The following is a 15,924-nucleotide window of genomic DNA, read 5'->3' as shown; positions in this document are numbered from 1 at the left end:
ATAACGATGATAAAAGTAACCATTGCAACATGGAGAGAGACAGTATATATTGATGGTTTGCTGCAGTTAGTATACTATAAACCTCGGATGTTATAACTGTGATTAACGTTTATTAATCGGGAAACTACAGAGACACGACCAGGAAGGTTTATAGATTTCGAATGTTACAAAACATTCAATTTCAGTGAATTCACACGGAATGTCAATATTTTTACGAAAACAATACATAACTTCAGCGGTGAAAAATCATCTTGTAATCAGCGTGAGATCAGCAAAGAATACAGAGCTAGTTCTCTCCCCATTCAGTGAATTTTAATTCTAGCTACGTTAACTCGGAATTAATTCGCTTGTTGTGAACCCATGATAAGATATCAAGGAAGTTCCACACCGGAAAGAATACTTAATATTACATTTGTAAGTTTGAAATCTTTCGTATGTAAATCATTATTTATATTACCTATTTATAATAGCCATCACTATAAATTGTATTATTGTTTGTATATTAAAATATATTTATATTAAGAAAGACAACTGTGTGTATCAATCTTGTTGGCAAATGTCATATATTTCGATATTCAATTTATATTAGAATTTGGGTGTGTGTGTTTCTTACAGCAAAGCCACATCGAGCAACCTGCTGAATTAACCGATAGGAATCGAACCTCTCATTTTAAAATTATAAATCCTGAGACTTACCGCTGTGCTAACGGGGATATCATAATGTGAATTAGTTTCAACCTGTTTCAAATTGTAATACATAACATAATAAACTGAAAATTCATCCAGGATAAACAGTTACCAACGAATATGTAGTATATAACACAAACGTCTTTCCAGTTTCATTACTTAGTTGGAAGTAGATCTGACACTGCGCAGTGATTTTGCTTCCGTGTCATTATATGGTAATTCATATGTATAATGCGAAATTGAAACACATCATTCGTCGTTGGCCTGGCCTCTGTTGTGTTTGTTGTTTTGTCTAAAATGTACATTTTACGAAATAAATGTTACAGTTTTGTCTCCTTTTTTTTTTCCTCGAGAAAACTCATCCTCTCCTAACACAATAAAGAGAATATCATTCTTGAGGAACACGTTTCCTGCTGATCTCTTTGTATGAATGATGTAGTGTCATAACTTGTCAACACATGGAAGGCCAATAGAACGAGGAGGCTCTCGTGCTCGAGGAACACTTTCCCTGCAAATATCTTTCTGTGAATGATGTAGTGTTCCAACTTGTCAGTACATGGAAGGCCAATACAACAAGGAAGCTGTCGTGGTTGAGGAACACCTCTGAACATCGTTTTGTTTCTAATGAATGTAGTGTCAGACTCTGTCAATGCATGGTAGACGAGGACCAATGATGTTGCTTCAGGAGGAAGTTGGTTTAGTATTTCTTTTATTGGAATATATTTTGCTGTATTTGACAGCAACCATAAATTCTGGCAAAAGAGATGATGGTAATGTAACACCAGTATCTGTCGCAGATACAACAACACTAGTATATTTATTGCTCATACCTCAGAACAATGTTTGTATAGGGCACTTCATGTGTTGTTCCAAGAACTAATAAATCAGTTTATATGAACGATGACTTTACTTTTGGCTTATCAGAAAACCCTCCAGTGATAATAATTTCTTTGTCACGGTGTGCATTTATAATAAACTGTTATGATAGAAATCATATTAGACCTGCCTAAAAAGAACATTACTTTTAGAAAGTGAAATTCGGGACCTTGTTGTTAGGGTTGCATTAAAATGTTTGCTATGACTTGTATATTTCTGTTGTTACTGTGATTATTCTAAACACTTTGTCCTGGAAGAAAAAACATTTCTGCTAATTTCTATTACTTGAAATATACGAAAAATGTGTAAATAAAGTAACTTATCTCAGTCGTTTTTGTTGTTGTTGTTGTTGTTTTACAACTACGAACCTCTTTGAGACAACAGAAGTTGTTTGGTTACGTTAACTTCAGTTTCTTTGTATATAAATGGGCCGGACTTGGCTTAGTGGTTAATGTTCTGGATTCAGCTTAAGAAGATCTAAGATTCGTATTATTATGCCTTTACGGATGAAAAGGAAAGCATGTTTGGTGACGGAATTCGAGCTCGCGAACTACAGATTGTGAGGAGAGTTCCTTAACCACTAGGTTATGCCAGACTCATAACTGTATACGCAATCACAAATATTGTTAGGGTTGCTATTAAACGAAAAGGCTTGCTTGTACTCTGCCCACTATGGGTATCGAAACCCAGTTTCTAGCAATATAAGTACGCAGACATACTGTTGTGCCACTAGGGAGCGAGACAATATTATTAGATTACATAATCTTTAAAGTGATTTCTTTGCGTGTATACAATTTTGACTCTTGCCTTGTACTGGCTTTCATGTTTTTGTCACTAACCTCTCTATGCACAGATATTTCTATATTTTAATGCAATTAAATTACGCATGGGATATTCCTATAACAGCACTCTTAAACAGAAAAAAATGTCATGTTCTGAAAGTAATTCGTCGTCAACTGTGAGCTATATTAATAATTACTTTCTAAATGTATTATCTCAGATGTGTCATGTGCTAGTGATATTGATAATTTATTAGTGTAATTAAGTATCTATCCTTAAGTTTGACCTATTGGAAGTATTTACAAATGTTTTATTACGTTCATCATTTGTCAACTAAGCATTCTAGCCTCTATCGTTTTCTTAGTTTTTCTCTTCTTCCAAATATCCATGACTGGGTTGGCGTAGTTTGATGTACTTTGCTTAAGCCTATCCTTTATCGCCATCTGTTGACAGTATTAAAATTTATATCGTAATAATACAATTTGGCGAATTCAGGACGAATAAGGTAAATGAATGAATACGAAGACAAGACCAACTAAAGCAAAGTTCAGCGAAGGAGCAATCAGAAATCTACTGTTATGTGTTAAATCATGGGCTGTATTAGAGTAATTAAGCTAATATGTCAAGGAATTTACTTAGCAAGAACTTTTGAAAACACGATTATTAGTTGTCAGTATCGGTGCGTGAACCATAAATCTTCCAATACGCAACTAAAACAGTTGTTATACATGCAGTTTGATAAAAAAGATATTTCAGCTACTACTGTGTCTCGTGTGTTGAAATCTGCTTCATGAGCCCTGATACTGGGCAAAAGGCTTCATCATCACTGGATGGCAGATCAAGTGCGTATCACATATTGTCATTCATTCGTTTTCATTTTCACTAAGTTACTATGTTGAATGTGTGTTTTGCTTTGCTTCAATCCGCATTTTATCAACAACAGTTCGATAAAGAAAAATAAATAGTTACAAATACATTCATTAGTCACAGTTGGTCTTAGCTTATTACATAATCTAGTTATAATTATTTAAGTACGAAATTTATGATTTCACAATAATTTCCGCTACATAAGTAACAAGAAAAAATACTTCTCTTCTTAAAATAGAAATAATACATGGACGGATAAATGATTTAGGAATCATAAGGAATTACTGGTGCATTTTTGAATTTTTTTTTTATAAAGGACAGTTTCAGAAATTTATATACTGGACATACGCGACTCAAAACGCATTACGATAACTATAAAGTATCTTTCTAGACATTTATGGAAATATGTTATATACATATATATGTATTCTCAGATGAAAGTAGCACAAAACTGTCGTGTAATCAAAGTTTTACTTGACCACCAGTCCTACAAAAATCATACTCTTGGACAAATATAACTCAATATTAATGTAAAGAGTACTATCAGGGCTAAAGGTAATGAATTTAACTGTAATAAGCTTCTTCTATTGAGAAACAAATTTTAACTCGTGGTGTCTGCAGACGAGGACTGTTGGAGGAAAAGCAAACACAAAAGTTTGGTTTGTTTTGAAATTCGCGCAAGTTACTCGAGGGCTATCTGCGCTAGCCGTCCCTAATTTAGCAGTGTACAAAAAAGTTTGGTTTGTTTTCAAATTCGCGCAAGTTACTCGAGGGCTATCGGAGCTAGCCGTCCCTAATTTAGTAGTGTAAGACTAGGAGGAAGGCAGCTAGTCATCACCACCAACTCTTGGGCTACTCTTTTACCTACGAATAGTGGGATTGATCGTAACATTATAACGCTCCCAAGGCTGAAATGACAAACGTGTTTGGTGTAACGGGGATTCGAACGCGCAACCCTCGGATTACGAATCGAGCGTCTTAACCACTTGGCCATACCGAGTTAAAACGAAACAAACAGGTCAGAGAAAGATATGGATGTCAAGGAGGATATAGTAATAGGTGGATAAAATAGTCTGTGGGGTAAATTGGGAGAAAAAATAAGATTATGATACCCAGACGTACAGGTAGAACATATAACTGAGAGAGCCAGGGATGCAATTTTGTTGCATGTGTAGGAGCTAATCAGGAAAGGTTGGTAAGAGGAACTAATTATTAAGTACAAAGGATTAATAAAGGTATTTAAAAAATAGGCATAACTTAATTTTATCGGCGATACTGCACAGAATTAACTATGGATATAAAGTAGGTCACTAGGAGTAAATGCTAGGCTTACGTTAGTATGTAAGAATGAGCTGATTGGCTGGTTGGACTTGCGGGATCAGTTCAGAGGAAGAAGGAAGCTTTTCTGTAAAGATTGGTTTATATTTAAATTGCACAGGGGTTAGCTTGTTTCGTACGTCTATTAACTCAGCTATAAGAGAAGTTTTAAGCTACGATTAGACAGTAGTGAGGGCCAAAATATAATAAATGCAAAACGAAAGAGAGGAGAGAAAAGTTTAGCATAGGAAATGAGCATAGTAGTAGTTACTATTGTAATGTTAGTAGCAAAGGAAATAAAATAGATGACTTCAGAGCATTGAATTTTGATACAATTGCAATAACTGAAACATGGTTAAACATAGTAATATCTTTGAAATACAGGGTTATAAGCTATTTAACAAGGATATAATATTAAAAAGGAGGAAGGAGCAACTTTATATGTAAAATGTGAATTTCATCATGTTGAATTTGAGGATATCAAAGATAGTAGCGAGAAGATTAAATTAATTTGGGTTTATATCATTGGATATAAAGGGAAATGGCTTTTAGTACGAATTTGCTACAGAACACTAAATGATACTGATGAAACTAGTAAGAAATTTTACAATAATATTAAGATTCTAACTATTGATGAAGTCATAATTATGGGTTATTTTCATTTCAGGCATATAGATTATGAAATGCTAAAATCAAACCAAGAAGGAGAAAGGATTTTTTTTGGAAACTGTTCAGAATGGCTTTCTTTAATAATTAGTCAAGGTATGTTCCTTGAAACAATACTATTTTAGATGTATTGTTAACTTCAAATATAGAAATGAACAGATAGGGTGGAAAGTGGGGAATATCTGAATGCAACTCATCATATCTATTTGGGTGGTTGATTTGTTGCATTTCAAGATCGTAAATAAGGATATTTTGGTTATATATTTCAAAAGAAAGCAAATTTTGGAAGGATGCTACAACAATTATCTCTTTCGAAGTGGGCACCTGATTCATTTGGAGACACTAATCAGATGCAGATAATTTTAAAGATAGATTTTTAAATATTCAAGGTAAACGTATTTCTTTTAGAAAGAAATGGGTAACTACAAGTAAAAAATAAATGTTTGATCACAAGAAATATATGGGATAAACTCAAATAAAACCATCATAAATAAAAGACATTTTAAATTGACTTTTATGACAAAAGATTTAAAAGGTTACAGAAGATCAAGAACATCAGTGAAATATAAAATTAGTATATTAAATATTTTATTAGAAAAGATTGTTTGAAGTGTAAAAAAGTAACAGTAAGGATTTCTTTAAATACCTTAAGGGTGAACACAATGTTAGGATGGGAGCAGGATCTTTGAGGAATAATATAGGAAGTTTCATATCTTATGATTATTAGATCACCAAGTTATTCAATTTTGCTTTCTCTCTGCTTTTTACAAAAGAAAATTTAAGCAGAATTCCACACATTGAAAAACTATTAGGTTGAAAGGAGATGAACAAGATGAGTGCATCATTTCTGAGCTGGTTAAGAAAAATAGAGAAGTTTAAAGAATGATATGATTCCTCTGTTAGATAATATTTCCCCAAGAGTTCTGAAGGAAATTAAGCATTGGTTATGTGAGTCACTTACTGCTATTCTTTTTAAGTCCTTGAATGTTGGACAGGAGCCAGAGGATCAGAAGTTAGCCAATGTAACTCCTTTTCTCAAGGGAGATGATAAAAAACTCTAACCTAGTAATTATAGACCTATTGTCTTACATCAGTTGTGGAAAAGGTTTTGGAAAATGTGATAAAAGATGATTTGTAAAGCTACTTAACAAAGTTTAGAATTTTATTGGATAGTTGACATAGTTTAACTAATGAAATATCTTACCTTACAAATTTATTAACATGCTTTGAAAAGGTTATGGCTTTTGTAAATAAAGGTGAAAAAGTATATTTGGTATATGTGGATTTTCAGAAATAATTTGACAAGGTGCCACATAAAAGGCTTCTACAAAAGTCACTTACTGCTATTCTTTTTAAGTCCTTGAATGTTGGACAGGTAGGTGTGGTGATAAGTTATCAAACTGGATAAAGGAATGGCTGGATGGAAGAAAGCAAGAGAGTTATTACAAATGAAGTTCAATTGAATTGCATTAATGTCACAATTGGGGTACCTTAGTGCCCAGTCTTAGAACTCTTGCTCTTTTTGATGTACATCAATGGCAAAATAGAGGAATGCTCAATAAGTTGCTTAAATTAGTAGATGATATTAAAGTCTTGGGTGTTGCAAGCTGTGAAGAAGAAGCTGCTTATTTACAAATGGATTTATATAATTTAGTGAGTTGGACAAATTGCAAATGAGTTTTAATTATAATAAATGCAAGATAATGCATGTGAGTTATCATAATTTAAATTAATAGTATAATATGTATGGTAATAACATTAATAATGTCATGAAAGAGAGAGTTCTTGGTGTAATAGTTCATCAGTCTCTAAAGCCATTCAAGGAGCATATTATTGCTAGTGGTAGGGTATATCAGATTTTAGGTAGTATTTACAAAAATATAGAAAACTAATCTAAAGAGGTTACAGTTTTATTATATAGGTTACTAGGGTAGGCCACAATTAGAATATTGTGTTCAGCCTTGGGCTCATTACCTTAGGAAATACATTGAATTTTTGGAAAGGTTTCACACCACTAGAAACCACATTACAATACCTGTGGTGTAACTTCATGCTTAATTAAAAAAAACACACACTCTTCCCTATTTTGTTTTCTTTGCACCATCAAAAATATTGATTCAAGTTAATATCAATTTGAAAACTGCATCATGAATGTTTTATAAAAATAAATGGCACTTCAAAGGATAACCACAAAAAAAGCATAATATTAGATGTTCATGTACTATGAACATTTTAAATGCTAAGTCTTTTGGAAGTTCTTTGCTCTGTACACATTATAGAAGTAAAGTAATTTTCCTATCTAACATGAAGATCTAAATGTGATAAATTTACTGATTTCATCCAACTACTTATGGGTATAATACTATGTCTTATCCAGCTATATGTGGGTCTAGTAATGCTACTTTATCCATCTATTTGTAATTCTGGTATTATGATTTTTGTCTAACTACTTGTAATTCTAACACTGTGGTTTTATCTAGTTACTTGTGGGTGCAGCACTATGATTTTATCTGGACACTTGCAATTTTTGCTACAAATTTTTATATAGCTACTTGTAATTCTAACACTGGGAATTTATCTAGATATTTTGAGTCTGTCACAAATTTTATTTAGTTTATTGTGGTTATAACACTGTGACTTATCTAGTTACTCTAAGTTCCAACTCTGTGATTTTACCTAGCCACTGCATAGGCTTATTACTCTAATGTTACCAAGCTATAGCATATGTAAATCTATGGTTCTATTCAATCTTACTACATGTTTACCTGACAATGCAATTATACTGAGTTATAAGCAGACCTATTATAGTACTTTTTATCCATATAATTTACATATACATCTTGCATTACGATTTTTAAAAAAACAAACAAAAATCACTCACACAGGCATTATTCAAATATTTTAATTGTTCACATTCAGTGTAACAACAGAAAAAAAATGGTTTGTGGCCAACTTTCTTACTGTAGTCACTTCAGCAATATTTTAAACATTCAAAAATATAAACATAATAGTAAACTGATTCTTAGACAATTTGTAATTCCTCCAACAACTTACCATTAAAATTGGAAGTTCAGTTCCCCATGGTGGACAGAATACAGACAGTGTAATTAGCTTTGCACTAAGTAAATGGCAACAACAACGATTTGCTTATAAGTTACTAATTCTTATTTGATTCTACTTTAATTATGACATCTACAATATTTCTGACATATAAAAAAGAATTTCACACACACACACATTTGTTAGTCACATGACATAGCAGACCACACAGCTCAACATTTATTGTAAATGTATTTTTAAAATTTGAAGCACAGGTGTAGAAACTCCTTTAAATTTATGGAGCAATGGTATCCTTAAAACATTTAACGATAATTTAATAGAAAACAATTTTCACATGCATAATTTATCTACTATCCTTTTTTCAAAACATCTTCAAACACACAATATAAAACTGGCATTAAAACATTACTAATACAAACCACAAACCAATCATTAATACTTTTATCCTAAATAAATTTCTTTCAAAATAAACTGTGACAATATTTTAGGTCAAAAATATTCATCAGATCGTGCCTAAAACAGTTACAAAAAGTAAATGAAAAAAAATTCAAAACACCAATAATAGAATAAAGAAGCAAAACATTAAGTGTTGGAAGAACACTGTTGCATAGGTTAAACAAACACTTCTGTATTATATTATTGCTATTCCAATTTATTTTTCATTTAGCTGTAACACAAATGTTAGGCAATAAACAGTGAAGAACTTTGGTCCAAAATGTTGTCATTATTTCAAAAGAAGCTTACAATGTTATCCAACTGTTGTTGTTTATTTTTAAAATTAATGTATTTCCAATACCATGCTATCTATACAGATCTTTTTCAGCTTTTAGTTCATGGAATAAATATTACCAAACTCTAACACTGTCACTTAGGTTAGTCAGTGATAAATACTAAAATATAGTTGATGTCCTAACTACATATTCAATAGAGCAAAGTATTATGAAACTTCATGGATGCTATAAAACAACGTACACTTTGTCCAATAGAAATAGAACAGGCTGCAAACTAGCTACTAACAATTATGTAGAGACTATGTATTAGTAACATATTTAATGTTACTGAAAAACAGTGAGAGCAAAAATCAAACTTACAGCAGTACTACATCACATTTATCAACTACTGTTTATTTCCTACACAACATTATGACAGCATTTTGTTTCACTACTAGCTTTTCTTACACAAGTGTAAAATGAAGAGAAAGCAGTTACCTGCAGATAGTTCTCAATAATAATTATTATTCTATTAATAAAAAGAAAACATTTTGAGTATTGCTATTATAACTGCTAAGATTAAACATGATACTCATTTTGCTCAAAAGCAATTAATAAATCCACCTCTAACAAAATAATGGTTTGACAAAAAACTACACATGAATTTATGTAATTTTCCTTGATGATTCTGTATAGATTTTATATTATTGGAAGTATACGAAATTCAGATGTATAACTCTGACAAATCAATAAGTATCTCTGAATTTTCTGTAAAAATCAGGTACGTAATTCATATACCAATATTTACAAATTAATTATCCACATTTCATTGCTACAGAGACAATGTTTTAAACAGTACAGTTATGACTGCAAATGAATGTATTTATTAAAGAATCTGAGAAAGGCAAGCAAACTTAATGCAGTCATGCCAAATCTTACTTGGCCTAAAAATAAAGGGTAAAAATCTTCTAGGTACTTGGTTATATTACAAGATCTTTAGACTTGATACTTAATACCAATTATAAAGTGAAAACATCCCCTCAAAACCCAATCAAAACAGAAAGGTAATTGCTAGGTTTTTGAATAAATTAACTTCATCCCACCAGGGATATATTTTTCAATGGTAAATTCAATCTCATATATTAAGCAATGATTTTTAAACATTTTTAAATCAAGTTGTTCAACCTGTATGTAACATGTTTGATGATCAGAGGTGTTTGTTAGATAACACATCTATTCAGAACTTCTACAATAGGTAGATTTCTATGGAATTGCTATTTTTTGTTTCATTGAGATCATTAGAAATTTAAGACAAGAAATTGTACTTTTGGAGTGCAATCAACTCCCACTCAACTTTCTGTGGATTACCTTTATTTCTTAAAAACTTTCCATCTGATTCAAGTATGAGTGGTTCAATTCACAGAAACTTCATGTAGAATACTGAATACTCCAGGCATGGGGTCTAACATTTTTTGGATGAAATTGATACCTGATAGTCTAGATGTGTTGATTATTAGTAATTTCTCATACTTTACTTTCATTTGGTTTACAGAAATCCATCTCTCCAAGTAAGCTATAGGAAACAGCACAAATACTACAAGTTTACATTGCATATTGGTAAACTTCACACACACAGACCTCTTTCAGAAAGGTGACCTCCTCCTGTTTGAAGCACTGAACAAATATTCCCTTGTTTAGATGAATCTTTGAGATCTTAGAGTTCAGACCTTTTAAGTGTCTTCAAAAATAATGTTAAAAGTTTCTTGAAGTTGTGGTCTTCTGAAAGGTGAAAGAATTAGCACAGAAAATCCCTTTGAATCATGTAAATTGTACCCAAGTTACTAAAGATGTGATTATGAGCATGTGTAAATAAACTCAATGAGTCACACCAATCACTAGGTAATATGATTTATGTCCTAAGCTAACAGGAACTCCATGAACAGTAGTTGTTTAGCACACACATTTTTACACAAACAGATTAATAATGACTTAATGAAATGCTACTAATATACAAGTATAATAATATGCCAAAAATAGTAAAAATAAAATATATTTCACAAAACTACAACAATGTTAGTATTAAATGTCCATAACAAAAAACTGAATCTAGTCTAACAGAATATTATGAAGTCCAAACAGTAACATAATTAAAAAGCTTGTCATGTTTAAAAACGTAAAAATCAGTGTAAAATCTGAAGAACCTTCAACATTATCAGCCAAAGAATAAAAAAATAACAACCAACAACAAATTTAAATCAATCAACAATCAATAATAACTATTGCATAATATATATAAATAACTGCTAAAACTACAAATTTTTTAATACAGTCAATATACTTGCTGACTGATATATTTATCTATATACCCTTAAACCATTTTAGTGTAATATTTACATTATTCTAAAGAGTGGTCATTTTATTACAACATTTATATAATGCATTTTATGTTTGCTGCATCACAAAATGAAAAGTTTTCATTAAAATAAGTTTTATTGAGATAAAGCAATAATGCCCATCAGGAACTAAACTATTCTAAAAATAATTCCCTTTAATGAAGACTCAAGAAACAGAAATGGCTGGTTAAGTTTATTATTTTTAGAATGATTCAAAACTAATTTTGAGCAAGTTAAGTGTGAGGCCCCTAGGTGTTGGGTGTGACAATAAAAAAATTAAAGTGCTATACACTTTTAAAGTTGGAGAGTAAACTTAAACTTAAAACTACAAATCTCAGATTGACAGATGGTAACAACAGTGTAATACATTTCTTTTTCTGTTTTAGTAGATTTATAATTTAAAACTCTTCACCTGATAGAAAACTGCTTATGTTATTTCCCCTTTAGACACAAACATTTATACAGACTGTGTATACATACAACAAAGATCCACGTTCTGTTACATTTTACGTAAATATGTGCAGAATAACATGTATAACAGATGACAATTTATGTATATTAAAAAAATGGAGAGCTCATTTACTGATTAAAAAACAACTTATGATACAAAAGATACATAAAATACTATGATACACAGAAGAAAAAGAGAATGTCTTATCACACATCATCTGACCTCTTTATAAAGTCACAAAGAATATAATAAGAACATTCAAATACTTACAGAATCAAATTCATACTTTTAAGAAAGCTAGTAGTGAAGATATGCAATGTGTATCTAGGATGACAGAAAAACGTGAAACTAACTAAAATAAAATAAATAAAAAGATGGTAAACTGTGAGAAATGGCAGAAACTTATTTATGTAAAAACGGCTCATTTGGGTTGAGAAATTGTTTTTACGTAGAGGCGCAAACAACGTTTTGAGCTTCTTCTGTCATCGTCAGGTTCACAAAGAAAGAAAGAGGTAACTGACCGGAAGTTGACCACATGTTTGAAAGGGGTTGTGTAACTGAGTGTCGGAATGTAGATTACCTCTTTCTTTCTTTGTGAACCTGACAATGACAGAAGTAGGTCGAAACGTTGTTCGCTCCTCTACGTAAAAAATTTTCTCAACCCAAACGAGCCGTTTTTACATAAATATTTTTCTCTACAAGTGGGTTTTCTCAACATCACTGGCAGAAACTTAATTTTTGTGTGCAATTGATGCAGTAAATAATAATGACTCTCAAAAGTCAGAAACAGTACTAGTAGGGCTAAAAACAGTGGATTTAATTGTAATAAGAAGGTTTTGTTAAGTAACAGGCTTTAGTCTTAACTTATACAAGTAAGGGACTAAGGAAGGGACAGATAATAATGTGAAAGAAAAGCATGATTCTATAGTACAGCAAGTGAATAACATAAATATGGAGAAAATAATTAAACTATTTAGGGGTGAGGGATATAATTAATAGAACAAGTGGTATAATAAAGGGTTCTAGAACTGATGATGTAATGAAGGGTAGGTCAAAGGAACTGACGGACAAAGTAAAATATGTTGATAATGATATTTAAAGAAAACTTCCATGATAACTTAATTCTTTCAGAAATAATGCCAAGACATAGCTGTGTAGATATGATAACAAGTATGCAACTTGGGATAATACTAGACTTAGATTAATACAAAAGAATAAGCAAGTTGGCTGTCAGGATTTATGGAATCATTCAATAAATTTTTAAATATTCAAGATAAGCATGATCTTTATAGGAGAAAAACATTGACTGCAAATAAAAGACAATGTTCATTTTCAATAGGTACAAAGGATAAAATAAAAAAAAAAAACATTAAAATGTAAGAAGTTTAAACAGTTAACTGCTACAATGGGAAAATTAATGAAATGCAGATCAAGAGAGATGGTGATAAAGGAAATCAAAACACTATATGAAAAAGGTAAAAATCAATAAGTTAGTACTTCTTTAAATAGATTAAGTGGAATGTTATGATTGGAGTAGGACCTTTGAAATATGATACAAGAAGGTTTTGTTTTTTGAATTTTGAGCTAAGCTACACAAGGGTTGTCAGATGTAATGGGTACAGTATATTTAAGAGAGTTAAAGAGAAAACGTGATGAATATTTTAATCATAATGGCTTCTTCTGAGTGTCTTATTTTTATTTTAAAGTCTAGTTAAGTGGATGGGATGGCCCAGATGGACCAAAGATCCTTGCTGTCCTTAAATTATAGGTATATCCAGAGTACCATTGATATTTTGTTGAGGAACATGTGAACATAGAAGAAGTTATACATGAATAACTCTTGTGCCACATAAGCACTCAGATTTATATCAGATAAAAATTATATATCATTTATCTTTCTCTGACAAAGTCTAGAAATATTTTAGAAAGAGGAAAGGTTCCAGGAAAAGAGTTCAGAATAAATAACTATTGTAATGTGTTGACGTATTGTAAAAATAATAAAACAGATACCATGAAGTGTTTAACAAAAATATGAAACAATCACGTGTTTTGGGTTGGAGGTGTGGTTCAATGCAACCAAAAACGTGCTATGTGCTCCTGCATAAGTTACAGATGAATACTGAGTATGTTCTTCTGTTTAAAGATACATGATACAATAGTTTCAAAGGAAGAACAACAGAAATGTTGTCCTGTTTAAGGAAGGATACCAGCTAATAGGTAATGCCAGAAATGTAGTTTTGTTTGAGTCACATAGATACTCAGAATGGTTGCATTCCCACATAGCTAATACTGGATATTGAAGAAACCACTTATGAGAAATGTGGTGGAATACTTAAAAAAAATTGTCAAGAATTAATTAAAGCTAAATTTATGTATAAAATGATGAGAAATAACAATAGAAAACACTATAGGAATCTAAGCTTCAGATTGTATACTAATCTACCATCATGCTACTTAAAAATTATAAGTGGACAATATACTGATTACAACATAAAAAAGTCGGTACACTTAACTGATCTGAGTTTTCATTTACAAAACATAAAAGCATTTTGTGCTCCAGTTAGCTTCAAATATTTCTATGGTCTGAACTGTAAGAAGCACAAAGAAATCAAAGCCAAAACACCAATATTTTTATTTTTTTTCATTCAATTCACACTGAAGTCTGAGTAGCCCTCAATGACTGAAAAAGAGAAAATAAACTTTCAGAATTATTGACATATATATAAAACACATATGCTGACAAGATGAATATTTTTTTAACTGAAACAATCATAGTACAGTTAGATACAACACTAATAAGTCACTTTCTAGTTTTCCAGCCCTGTTCTTTTTTGAATAACATGGTCACTGAATGTATCTTTATGTCTGTATCATTAAAACTACCATTATAAACTGACATAATAATCTAAGTCAGTCACTGAATTCACTAAAAAGCAATATTTCCAATCCTGCCACATTTTTTCAACTAACTAAATAAATAACAAATTCCAGATAATTCTTATAATGAAAACAGTCACACCAAAAGAAAAAAGAGAGATATATAAAATGTATACAAATAATGAAGTTATATTCTGATAATGATACTGTATTAAACAAATGCTTCAGCTTATAGTTCTATAATATACTTACACTGTTAATATTAATTCCAGTTAACTGAGTGACCATATCTGGCACCCTGCCCATAATATCCAAAATGTCTCCAGTCAGCTTATTGGCTCCTACTTCTCCATTTCCTGATGAAACCATTACAACACGTTTACACTGAGAAATTGGAGCTGCTACTTCAGCTGCTATCTAAAAAAATGTTTAGACAGTTACTTCTTAATAAGAAATATTAAAAAAATATAACTTATAGGTCAGATATATAATTATTATCTACTCTGGCAAGCCTGAGTGAAAAGCAATTATTGATATTAAGATTAAAATTTTTTTTTCAATCTGTAGTTTTAAAATTTATTTATATAATCTCTAAAATCTCAAACGAATATCAAAGGTTTATTTCAAGAAAACTTTATATATTAACTGTCGTTTTTCTCTAGTCAAAAACTATATGTAAAAAGTTATGAAATGCATACTTGGACCTAACTACATTCAAAGGGTTAATAATATTCAGCTGTCACATTAAATTTGGAATTGTTCTATTCTCACAAAATATAATAGGATGGAAACCAGGGGAAACTAAAAATGCAACAGACCATAGAGAGGTACTCAAAAAGGGTCATCTTTAAACAACACTCCATCAACTATCAAATTTTTATGTATAGTAATCTATTTTCATTCTTGAGTGACAATGCACTTCATAAGTAAAAATAAGTTTAAAAAAATGAAAACATAAATAAATGTAGAGATGGTTAATATCAATTCTTTAACATTAAACAGCAACCATCATCAATTGATGTTTTCCTGGAAAAAGGCTGCAATCATCAATTGGTAATTTCATGGTTTACACTTAGTACAACTATATTCAATTGATGGCACAAGCTAAAACATTAGTAGGCAATCCCCTCACACCCTAGTGACCATACCCACTCAAAGCATTGCATCTGAGTCATTTTCTCAGTATAAGTCATGGAGTATAAAGGAAGGATGCATCAACTAAGAGAATGAAATGAAAACG

The 15,924-nt window shown here is 31.1% G+C and overlaps 1 protein-coding gene across 1 annotated transcript in view; it reads right to left on the bottom strand.

Moving 5' to 3' along the window:
* Positions 1-14,417: 14,417 nt before the first annotated feature.
* LOC143244980 (flotillin-1-like) overlaps positions 14,418-15,924 on the bottom strand; it is a 37,494-nt gene continuing 35,987 nt past the window's right edge. Inside the window, exons 11-12 of the mRNA XM_076490618.1 lie at positions 14,937-15,101; positions 14,418-14,487 (exon numbers count right to left, since the gene is read on the bottom strand). Of these exons, the coding sequence (XP_076346733.1) occupies positions 14,458-14,487; positions 14,937-15,101 (195 nt within the window). The 3' untranslated portion in view covers positions 14,418-14,457. The remainder of the gene's footprint in view (positions 14,488-14,936; positions 15,102-15,924) is intronic.

Source organism: Tachypleus tridentatus, chromosome 2, assembly GCF_004210375.1.
Source record: "Tachypleus tridentatus isolate NWPU-2018 chromosome 2, ASM421037v1, whole genome shotgun sequence".
In the NCBI taxonomy this organism is placed as follows: domain Eukaryota; kingdom Metazoa; phylum Arthropoda; class Merostomata; order Xiphosura; family Limulidae; genus Tachypleus; species Tachypleus tridentatus.
This window is presented reverse-complemented; position numbering and strand designations above follow the sequence as displayed.